Source organism: Strix uralensis, chromosome 10, assembly GCF_047716275.1.
Source record: "Strix uralensis isolate ZFMK-TIS-50842 chromosome 10, bStrUra1, whole genome shotgun sequence".
NCBI classification, from domain to species: domain Eukaryota; kingdom Metazoa; phylum Chordata; class Aves; order Strigiformes; family Strigidae; genus Strix; species Strix uralensis.
The window spans coordinates 16834257-16846823 of NC_133981.1; the positions used below are offsets into that span (position 1 = coordinate 16834257).

Here is a 12567-nt window from a genome sequence, read left to right on the forward strand (position 1 = left end):
TTAGATCATATAAAAGGAAATAATTTTGTCCCCATGTTCAGTTGAAGATCACATCCTTCTGTCCCTTGCTGTGACTGAAAAAATAGGTAAATATTAAAGCCATTCAACAAAGATTAATCAGTAAGGAATTTATTCTAGAGTTAAAAGAAAATATTTAAAGGCATTCCAGTTTGTAAACGTTCATTCACTTGTCAAGCTGGCTGGTTGAAGGAACATGATCGTTCAAGGTAGTAACAAGAAAAATATGCAGGTCTGGTGCATATGTGGATATTTACAACAAAGGGGCAATGCCTTCTTGAAATTCCTCACACATTTTATCTGTCTGTGTACCAAACAGGAAGAATCCTTTCAGTTACCACCACTCTCCAGTTACATTTTCCTAGTACTCCTCAAGTTACAAAAACAATTATCAGCCCTTCAAGCCATTTTTACAATAATAATTTCAGTATTCCTCAGCAGCTCTTTTTTTCGTATCCGTTAGTGTGATTTATAAGATTGCACTTGTGCGGTTTTATAGATATGGGAAGCATACAACTCTACTGAATAGTACATGTTCAGTGTCTTTGTGCTTTGACCTCTTTTTACCTTTGAAGAAAGTTTTAGCTTTTTGGTTTTTACTAATGTTACTGAAAAAGTGTTCAGAGAATGTCAACAGCCAAAAGAAGACTTTCATAGGCTGCATCTACACTGGCAAGAACTAGAGGAATACAACCTCTACTAACCTAGTAGGCCCATCTTTCCTGTAAGAGGTGGAAGAGTTTCTCTAACTCCATGGCAATCTCTACAGATCAATTTGTATCTAAGACAGGAAAGGCTTGGAATTTCTGCCAAAGTATCCCAAAAGGCCCCACAGACTATTACCAAATTGCATCATCTCAGCTATTGCATACCTAATCTAAAGCATGCACAGCTCACAATAACATGAGAGGCTTGCTTCATCACTAATACAAGTGCAACAAATGTTAAGACAAACATTAGTGGTCACAAGAGTGAATTTATTTTTGTTTCTCTGTCTAATAACTGTGCATTTGAGTAACCAGCAAGTCTTCTACTACATTAAGGAATTAAAATGAGGGATTCAGAAATTTGTTTTCGGAGAACACAGATGTTTACTCACCATATCAACTACAATTTTATTGAATAGAGACATTTCTGAAATTAATATTCTTACAAATATTTTGTTTCTACAAGTGTATCTAAAAAAGGATGCAGAAACACTTCCAAATTTTTGAGTTTGTATATACGTTGAAATGGCATTTGACTCTGAATCAAGGCAATAGCTGGGCGTGGTCTGATCCTCGTCTTATGTATGAGTTTAGAAAAAAGTGAAACTTGTTTAGTTTCTGATATGGCTAATCAGGAATCCGAGGATCTTCAGGTCCGATGGGGTGGTATTCAAACTGATTACTGTGGCCATACTAGCTTCTTTGAAATAAGAGGTAACATCCTTATGAATGCATATACTCATTAACAGAGTGATACTCTGAGTTTCCCAAGACCATACAATAGAGTCAATGAAGGAGAAGAGAGGACAGGTCAGAGTCTATTCCCAACATGTTATAAACAATGATAATTTTAACTGGCATTTTTAAATCAGTGTCAAACACTGAGAGGCACTAAGAGGAAGTCAGGAAATGCTTATCAGGTACACCAGCTGAAAATGATGAAAAAATATGAACATTATAAAGATTATGCTCAGCTTCATCATATTATATTCTGATATATTTATAGCTAACAAAGGAAAGACTTTATATACATAATAAATGGTTCTAATACCTAAGATGCTCCATGAATAAAGTTACTTGTCTTTAAAGATTTATGTTTTTTAAAGCAAAGAAAAAATAAACATATGACTTGAAAAAGGAAAAGGGAAGTTTCTTAACTTGAAAATTAAAAACCAGGCACTAGTATCAAAGGATTGTTATCCTCTCAGGATATATTTATCTTCAGACATAATAATGAAGGGCTTACATTATTTCGGAAGGAGTGGCTGCGAATTGGATCTTCTGCTGCTAGAGAAACACTGCTCAGCATGATGAAGACAAGGATGAGATTGGTAAAGATGTGGTGATTGATGAGTTTGTGGCATCCCACTCGAATCCTGAAGCAGAGATACAAAAAATATACCATGTGTGTAAAGAGAATTCAGCAGATGGCTAATATACAACATGTTTTCTCTTACTCTGCCAATGGTGACAGAACAGAGCAACCATCAGCAGCTAAAATCAGTACAAATGCTGAAGCTATTGCTCTGATTTCTAAAACTGTAAATTAATTCAAAATCCAATCACCTGTAGTGAAGATGCACTTATCGAAGGAATCTGAGAGAGGATGTCCAAGCTCCTATTGGTTTTCAATGGGTTATGAATGTCACTACAAGTTCCAGTGTTTGTACCACTGTGCAGCACATACAGAGGCCAATGTCAAAAGGACCAATGCTAGACAGTAAGTCATTTCAGACCCCCAGTTTGATCTGATCCTTATTAAAGCTGTCAAAAATACTCATTCAGTGAGATGTGGCCTAGGCTGCAGATCTTATTGTGCTACTTAGAGACTCAAGCCAAATCAGAATCTCCTGTAGAGATTTTCTTATAGAATTACAAGTGAGTGTTGAAGACTACAAAGCTGCTAAGTTTCAGCCACATAACATGAAGTGAAACTGTACATATGCTTAGAGTCACTGAGTCCAAGGTTATTGCAAATGCTATTGAGCACCTTGGTAGAGTAGGTCCAGGATTAAATTGGCAAAAAATGCAGGATTAGGTTCATAAATGACTACCACTGAAGTTGTCTAAATTCTGCTGAAGAATCAGAAGGTTCTTGGGGAAAATTTATTCTCCTGTAATTAGGTAGATGATTTGAGTATAGTGTATCTTAGTTAAGCAAGATGGCCATTTTGGCCTGGGAGTACGTACCATTAGTTGAGGCCAAAAGCAATTTGACATTGTTCAACAAATTTAATGTTTTTGCATTCAGCATATGTGTTCTTAAAATTATAAGTTTAAATAGCTCTCTTTCCAGTTTGTTTGAAAATTCTGATGAGCTTTAGAGAACCCATGCAGTGAATAAGATACAAGCCCAAAACATTGTATCTTGATCATCACACCATCTTCTAAACTTAATTGTGATGACCTCTACCACTGAGAAGACGGCATTCTCCCACGCCAAATAACAGATAAATGTAAAAGCTATGTTCAGTCTGTAGGAACTGAATTTAGTTCACTTGTTCACTTCCATCCAACAATGAATAACAACTTTTACTGACTACTGAAGCTTGCTTTCTTCATCAGTGTAGAATTGCAAATGCTCTGGAGTTAGACTGAGTGCTGAATGATTCTAATTCCCCCCAAAATCCAATTATTATGTAGAATTCTATTCCTAACCTCACTGGAAGGAGGCCTGTTCCTCCACTGCTAAACCTTGATGGACTAAACCAGTATTTTTCAAAGTTATATTTACGGATTGGTTCTGCTGAAAATGAAGAAGGCACTCCCTTCAGGAATTGGTGTTATCTTCTCCTTCATAGTTAGTTCTGATATTCTACGGGGACGTGGGCCTGCTGGTACCTCTGGTTCCTCCTCCTCATCTTCTTCATCTTCACCTACTTTAAATTAAACACTTTTTTACTATAAAATAAAAAAACATTGAGGTTTTGTTCATAACAATATAAAAGCATGGCTTGTATTAATATATTTATGGCTGATAGGAAATATATATTCGTAGCATGGTTTTAAGAATCCACGAATCAATATATGAACCTCCATATAGTTGACACAAGACTATATACATGTTTATGTGCATACATGGGTGTGTGCATAAGCGCCCTGAGTGCACTAATAGGCTTTACTAGCCCTGACCAGCCCCATCTGGTGACTCCACTCACACCCCTGCACATGGGCTCTGGAGCCCCACTTAAGCTCAGCCCCTGACCATCAGTCCACGCCTGAGCTGCGGTGTAGGAGTGCGGAGCTCTGTGCACTCGCTGAGCACTGAGCAGTCAAAAGGTAGGGCAGATTTCTGTCACAAGCATCCAGACAATCAGACAGAACCGATTTTTAGATACGTATGTTCACTGGACTGGAAGTAGCTAAGACAAGATTGACCCAACATCATCAGCCCTGGAATGTCCTTTTCTGCCAAACATTTCAGAAAAGTTTAGAATTTGCTCTCACATCCAGATAGTATTACCACAGCAGTCTTCAGGCTCACAATGTTAACTCTCATCTACTGTTTATAATGTCTAGGAAGCTGCAGGAAAAGATAATACTTAGCAGCTTACAGGCCCATTTATCCATTGATAACAGAGCACAACCTCACCAACTTCAAAGGAATTGATTAAGTGTTCAGCAAGAGCAAGTTCAGGATATTTTAGCAAAGTTAAATGTGTTTGTCTTCTGGCTGGTATTCACATACCTGGTACATCACAGGGTGGATAGGGATCTTTATCCTCATCCTCTCCTTCTCCATATTCAGCAATTGTCACCTACAACAATGAAAGGAATGCACAAAAAGAAAAAAAATTTAAATACAGCTTGGAGTATAAAGTTCAGCAGAAAGCAAATCAAATAAGCTTCAGAGGTCAGGGAAGTGATCCCTATGCTTAGTCTGTTTTCTGAAACAGGGCAATGCTGAGAACAGAGGAGAGCTGACAGTTTAATACATATTTTTAAAAGATTATGTTTATGGCTGTGTAGATCACAATGAGAATATAACCAACAGGCTCTGGTAAAAATTATCAAGAATGTTTCAACATTCTACTAAGAGTTTATCATTCACTAATCTCTTCCATTAGATTTATCAGGCAAAATACCTACAGGGATCCTAAAATAATGCCAGTTTTTTCTAACATTAACTATTCCGTGCTCTAAGAGCTTCCCTTCTCAGGATATCCTGAAACCAAAAGGATTCTCTGGATTAAGAGACTCCATGAGGATGCAAAGCATCAGAACTAAGTTCCCTTTGCCTGGGAAAAAATGTAGGGATGATGACTTCATAAAAGAAATTATACAACATACAGTGGTCTTGAAAAGGTCTCCCTAGCAAAATTAGTAAAACCACTTAGAAAAGACAATTTTTAGAATAAACACCTTACTATCCTTGGGCTTCTTTTGGTCACCTTCTGACTTCTCACTTTTTTTATTTTCCAGACTCTCTTTTCTACAAAACAATAGAATAACAATTACAAAGCACACCATGCAAAGACAGAAGATTTTAACTGAACTATACCCATTCTATGAAAAGTTAAAACATACCTAAAAAGCATATATTAAAATACTTAAATATTTGCAGAGCTGCAGGTGTCAGAGTAATAAAATCTATTGCATGTGAATACAACAACCCATTTGAAAGATTATAATTTTCAATACAATTCCAGAAGTTAATCCCTAAAAAATTCAATGCATGATAATTACTCCTTTCTAGATGGATAAACTGTGCCCTTGGACTCAAACAAACAACTTGCACTGACTTCAGCTGGCCTGCACTGATTTCAAAGGAAGGTTTTCTTCTTGTCTATATAAGGCTTTGAGAACTGATTCCACAGGGAGTTGTGCACTGGCAGCAACAGATACATTCTTGTTCTAATTGCACAATAAATCCTACTGTTGCAATGTTTAGGTATCAGTTGGCTTATCGTTATGTCCTTAATTGACCCCATTTTTCCCCATTACTAGCCAATTTTTATCTAAAATCATACTAAATGGGTCTTATTTTAATGTCTACGTAAAATCTTTCATTTTTTTCCTGGGTCCAATAAATTTTGAAGATGGTAAGGACATTTATATAAAGTAAAGAAAATCCTTATGAAAGAATTCAGTACCCTCCTCCTTCCCTCTCCTGCTTATTCAACATGCCCAAGCTATTTTACCTTGCATTCTTTTTCCTTTCCTTTTCTTCAGCTTCTTCTTTCTGAGCTGTATTTAGGCTTTCAGCATCTGCCAAGTTATCCACAGCAATGGCCAAGAAGACATTTAGCAAGATATCTATTTCAAATCACTTTAAGGACATTATGCCTTACTAGTTTGGTTTATTATCAGCATAAACACTGACAACGTGAGAGATATAAAACGCATGTTGCCAACCTACAGCGTAAAGATTTGTGATGCCGGAGCAGAGTGCAAATAACATTTAATGGACTAGATTAAGACTGGATGTAAAATGAGCAGAGATCCATTAGGGTCACTGATTTTAAAATAGCAGAATACTAAATAAATTAAACTCAACTTTATGCTAGCCTGAGCAAGTTTCAGATGTGAAACACTGTCTATGAAAGCTGGAGACTGTTCAGGCATTTTGAAAAATTCATTTTTATAACACACTATCTTCTGCGTCTACAACAATCTATATCAAATTCTGTACTTCAGTCCACATCAGTTAAGTACAAATACTGATACAAGTACCGTATAGTACAGAAAATAGAATGTTTTTGCTCTTTTATCACCTCCTGACCTTTTAAGAACTTCTGAGAATGACACTAGTTTCTGTTGCTACATGGGGCCAAGGAAGCATTTCCAGTACACTGAAGGCAGTGAAGCAGAATGCTTCAGCAGATTTAATCCTAACTGACTCAATAGTTCTCCGTGCAGATTTCTCTCATCTGGTCCCTGCACTATACAGTAGATCAGGGGCTTCACTGTCAGCGTGTGTCAGAATTAACAGAGCTACATCAAGTGTCAAAAGGATGAATAGGAAATTACTGCCATAGAGATCAGATGACATCCATGCATTTTCAGAGGGAGAGATGTCAAATAGAGACAAGGAGGTAGAATAAGGTTGTTTTCCCACTGAAGGAAGAAAGAAAAAATCCTCTGATTTCTGCCATTGTGGTAGCTGTAGATGGACTCAGAGATCACTGGAGTTTCATTCATTAGGGAATGGGTGTACAAAGAAAAGTCTATCTGAAGGACTTAGCACACGCAGAAAGCGCTTGCATGTCCACTGCAATTTACTCCCTTCCTAGAGAAATTTTGCATGTTTCCCTGGCACACAGCCCCATTTAGAGATGTTACCAGTGAGTGCAAAGGATACAGTTACCACAGATGAAGAGGATAATGAAATATATACAGACTATCATGCCTGACGATGATGGGCCACCATATGCCATTATGCCATCATACATAACAGCATTCCAGTCTTCACCTGTTAGAATCTAAGAAGCAGGTATATTATTAGTAACTCAACATCAAAAAGAGCAATAGAGAAATACATTTCCTCTCACCACAATACACAATAAGGCTAACCTTCGGTATACATAAAGCAATACCATAATCTTTTCATGCATTGTTTTAAAATTTCCATTTAAACAAGCATCTCCTGAAAGCTTGGGTTTAACTCTACTAGCTTTTGTTTTATGCTATGCATTTACATCACTGAACTTCAAAGACAAAAATAATAAAAATAGAATCCTATCATTTTATTGATTTTGGCATGCAAAAGAGCCCTGATTTTCAGTAATGCCACACACGTAGTAATGCCCGCAAATGTTTATCACTCTTGAAAATCAAGTTAGTGTATGTTTTAAGGTTCTCTTTTTTGAAACAGTGGCCACAAATCTTTTCAATTGTGAAATGTCCTGCAAATTCGTCTACCCATTTTCAGTTTTAACAGGGATTGGCCATCTTATCATAATTTATCATAAATTATATCATATGCGTACCACACACATACGCTACCTGCTATAGCTTTAAAATGGTAGCTATTTTTAACTGAATGCAGCTCAATGCTGTGAGAGAATTACATGATATTCTTATTGGCTATTGTTTCACATGATTTCACCACAGTCTAAAAGAATTTTACAGAAATCTGTTATCTGTTGATCCTAGTTAAAAGGATAGTTTACAATGAGGCACCTCCTCTTTTTCTGTACTATAACAAAAATTCTGAGTATTACAATACAGGTTACAGGGACACTTTATATATTTCTAAGTAACTTCTTAAAAATTATCAGTTCTATCCTGAGAAAACATGTAATACTGACTCTCCTTCCAAGTAATTAACTGGTTGATCAAGAAAATTATATGCATGCCAATTTCTGAAATCCATTTTTGGAGAGCTAAACTTATCAAGCTGATTTTCATATTTGTTGTTGAGCACCCTACAGGTTGGTTGCTCCTGAGTGTATTCTGAAACTGAAGAAAGCCTTATTCCTTTGAAAATGAGGCAGCCTAAAATCTGAATAAAATACAACTCAGCTGAATTTGGAAGTACAGCCTTATTTTTTAAAGGGGCAATGTCGGGTCAAATGTGGACACTTCTCCTCTAAAGAAAATTTCTCATTAATATTCCCTTATGTTAAAATCACATGGAAAGACTTTTTACTTGCTCTGAAACTTCTACCAAAAAGACAGGAAGTTGACACAAAGTGAAGTCTTGCAGTGTCAGCTTTAAACACTGACCTACAAAGTCTGAAACCAAACATTGTGGTAATGTGCAAAGCTGAATATGACAATGGCTAGAAAGATGAAACCAATTAACCTAATTCCAGTATCCAAACTGGGAAAAATAAAAAAAAGGATCATACAATAGTGAAAAGTAAACTGTAAGCATGAAATTTTAATAAACCTGACAGTGTTTCTTTAAAGAAATTCATACTCATTTGTATATTATAGTAAGTGATATGATCCATATCCAAATATGCACTCCTACAATGCTTCTCATTTTTTCCTGCTTGGGAATAGCTGAACTTTTATATAGCTAATAAAGTTGAAGAAAATAATTTGATTAAAATAACATTCCATCTATTTTTCTAGTCATGTGTTTGATGGACAAAGGAGATTTAATTTTGTGAAGTAATATGACAGCTGTGTTGCATAGATAGATCAAATAAGACATGAAACAAATGGTACAAATGGTGCAGAGTTACCAGAATACTGAATTTAATGAGCAGAATGCTACTTAAAGTAAACTGAGTAAATAGTATTTGTGATTTTATTTTCAGGCAACATGATCACTTAAACAGTTTTGTTGATCATCAAAGGTAAAATGTTTCATACGGGATGAAAGAAAGTTACCTGGAATACAGTTAAAAGAGCTTGTGGAAAATTATCGAAGGTGCTCCGTTTTGTTTGAGTTTCATCAAAATTAAATTTGCCTCCAAACAGCTGCATTCCAAGCAACGAGAAGATTATGATGAAGAGGAAAAGCAGAAGCAACAGTGAAGCAATGGACTTCATTGAGTTTAACAAGGATGCTACCAAGTTGCTCAGGGATGCCCAGTGCCTATAAATTAAAATGCGTGTGTTAACACACACCACAAAAACCCCAAACAAAACAGTAAAAGAGCAGCGCATGATGAAGTATTACAAAAGAATTGCTGATCACCCTTCAGCTATTCCTAAAGTTAGCAGTATTAGTTAATCTTACCTTGTTACTTTAAAAATACGCAGGAGACGAACACAGCGAAACACTGAAATTCCAAGGGGTGACATAATTTCCAACTCCACCAAAATGGTTTCAACAATGCCACCACAAACAACGAAGCAATCAAAGCGGTTAAAAAGAGAAACAAAATAAGCCTGTAGGCCCAAGCTGTACATCTTTACTAACATTTCACAGGTGAATAAAGCCAGAAGAACTTTATTTGCGATATCTGGAACAAAATATTAAAAAAAAAAAAAAAAAAAAAGACATTCCTGAATTGTCTCATAGATTCCATTTTTATTTTAACATATTAGTACTATACTTTCTATACTAGTTTTCAGCATTTTCCTTAAGAAGGAAGCACTGGTTTTTACGTTGGACTGTATTTGATACCTAAGTGGCAAAAGTTACACAACGATGTAAATTTCCCTGCTGCCTATAAACTATTTTCATCTTTCCAATCCATTGTGCAGTTTATGGCTGCTCATCACACAGCTTGAGTCCACACTGTAACTTAAGCAACACAGCCCACAGCATGTTCTGCTATGCCAGTTACCATTTCCTTCCTTATCTTTCAAGCATGGCTTAACAATAAAAGTACAGGTATTTACAGTTTAGTATTGTCAGGTTTTTGCTGGTATGCCATTAAGCTGTGTTACAGTTACGGTAATCAAATACATTCAGTCATTTCTTGTATCTCCCTTTGGCTGGGATGAATATCCTTCAGGACAGCAAACAACGAAATAGCAAAGTAAAAAAGTAGCCACTGATAGAATGCAAGTACCCATAGTCAAAAACAGGACAGATAATTTTTGATTGTACCTTGGATCTGGGTCAGCCAGTCAGGTTGATTATAATGCTCCGATGAGATAGTTAATGTGTTCAGAAAGACCAAGACAATAACCAGCCAATAAAATGTGACAGATTTTACAGCAGCTCTACATTTTCTTCGATTAAATCGATTCCAGCGACGCCAGCGTCGACTGAAAGTTCAAATAAAAACAGATTTATTATTATACAGAAAACACATGAACTTAAGAAGGGTTTCTTCTGTGTAGAAAATAGCATAAGTATGTATGTGTGAGCAGGTGTATTTTCATATATATGTGCACAATACTTCAGATAGTTGTGTAAATTATTACCAGTTGCAGATTAAGGAGTGCTAATCTGTTATTCCTTTTTTAGATTTCATTATAGATTTTTAAATGTAAACTACAACTTTTGGAGACTCTAATTGACTGTGACATAATTAGACTAAGCTGCATTTAACATTTCATGAGTAATAAGATACATCTGTCTTCCCAGGGTCCATACAGTTAATAGTAGTAAAGAAAAGCCAGTGAAGCAACTTAGAATTCAAATTACATTTAGTCTGAAAATTAAGGCTTTGAGTTTGACCATAGGCACAATTCTGGCAGGATTAAACAAGGCAGGAATGATGAGGTCAACTTTGAGAAATCTACCCTATAATGTTAGAAATCTCAGTCAGTGACTCCTACAGATTTCTACTAACATGTCTTCAAATCGTGTCAGCAGGCAAATGTTTGTGAAATGAATAAGAGTGATAATCAAGGACAAGTAAACAGGCCCTATCTAGATATGACTTGGATTCGCAAGTGAGGGTATTAGCTTTGCTTTATACTCATAAGACTAGATTTAATTTCTCTGTTTCACTTCTGGGAACTTTAGTAAACCAATTAGTCTCCCTGAGTCACATTTCCATTTGTGAAACAGGAAGAAAATGTATTACTGAGTCATAGGAAGAAAAGGATTAGGAATCACTTAATATTACCTAAAAGGGAGGTATATAAAATTCACACACCCAGAACTACAGCCATGGACTCAGATAATAAATTTTAGGAACCAACAACTGCTTCATCCAAAATTCGAGGGACAGAGCAGGCACAGACTCTAGTGGATGCTTGACCTAACCTTAAAATAGCAAAGCACTGAGAAGAGTGTGCATGTATAAGCTTCTTCCTCTATAGTTTCACTATCATGTCAGTCTAGCATACGTCTGTTGTGATTGAAAGGGGTGGTCTTCTCTCCTTGTTCTGCCCTCTCCTTTTCCCTTTTGCCAAAACTAGACCTAATGAAGTGAGCCAAACCTGAAAATTGACTGGTGGAAACCGATTTATTTTTTTCAGGGTTGATTTTAGCTGATCAGTTGTCTGATCCAATTCATTGCAATGCCACATTACAGAAAAAGCAGGAAGATTGAGGGGCTGAGACAGGGGAAGGGCACTGCAGCCCTTTCTGGCAGTACCAAAACATGGAACTATGCCTTTTGAAAACTGTTACAAATAACTAGACAAATTTCTTAATACTTTTAATGTCTGAATTAGCAGGTATTGTATTTAGTATGTCTAAAATCAAAAATGCTTTAAATCTGCCTCAGAAAACAGAATGAATATGCAATAACACCACCATAAAAATAACTGAGCTTGGCACTGCCTTCAAGCATTAACTGAGTTTTCCTTATGCACCTTAAGTTTGTACTTGTGGTAATGGAAATTAATACTGGTTTCAGATATCAGTACAAAGATGTTTCAAGTCTTTTCAGTATTTTAAGCACAAGAAGGAAAAATATCCTGTCCTGACCTAAATCAACATGGTATTCAAGAACATTCTTATCTTGCCAGTCTCCTGCTAAGCAGTGTTATGTCCATGGCCATCGTCAGGATGGCTCACTCCCCTGGGTAAGTAAAACAGCTTTTTTTACACTTACAGAACATCCCATCATTGAAGTCAATGAGACAAGAATAATATTGTTTGGATATCTCTACTCATAGGAGCCAAAAGCAATCTCAACATGTATAACTCTCTGAAGTCAATGAGGCTGCTTTTTTTTTCCCAAAAGGTCTGTGGAATCAATGATAAAAGAATATAGCTAAGTGGTGCACATATGAAAATGCTGCCAAAGGGTGTGCAATGCCACTCACATGTAGAAGTGTATGAATAAGCATATGTAAAAAGCCTACAGAAATAAAGCAAAATTCAAGAGGAGGATAGGAGTAATTTTCCACCTTCATTAGAATGGTACAAGTAAAGAAATAAACAGTAAGTAGCAGACTGAAGTAGATGGCCTGCTGCACCTTGAAAACCTGTGGCTATATAAAACAGGAAAACAAATTACACTATTTTCACTCGATAGTCTTCTATTTTTTAGTAACCGCCCCTCCTAGTTTTAATCAAATAGCAAAATTTTTT

At 36.2% G+C, this 12567-nt stretch overlaps 1 protein-coding gene across 6 annotated transcripts in view; it reads right to left on the reverse strand.

Annotated features, from left to right (window-relative positions):
* Positions 1–12567, reverse strand: part of CACNA1D (calcium voltage-gated channel subunit alpha1 D) — a 198837-nt gene that overhangs the window by 70070 nt on the left and 116200 nt on the right. For all 6 annotated transcript variants that reach the window (XM_074879365.1, XM_074879369.1, XM_074879370.1 and 3 more), the window contains 9 exons: positions 10180–10340; positions 9361–9586; positions 9009–9216; positions 7027–7147; positions 5867–5981; positions 5088–5157; positions 4414–4483; positions 3460–3604; positions 1972–2101 (listed from right to left, as the gene is read on the reverse strand). In XM_074879365.1, coding sequence (XP_074735466.1) covers positions 1972–2101; positions 3460–3604; positions 4414–4483; positions 5088–5157; positions 5867–5981; positions 7027–7147; positions 9009–9216; positions 9361–9586; positions 10180–10340 — 1246 coding nt within the window. The remainder of the gene's footprint in view (positions 1–1971; positions 2102–3459; positions 3605–4413; positions 4484–5087; positions 5158–5866; positions 5982–7026; positions 7148–9008; positions 9217–9360; positions 9587–10179; positions 10341–12567) is intronic.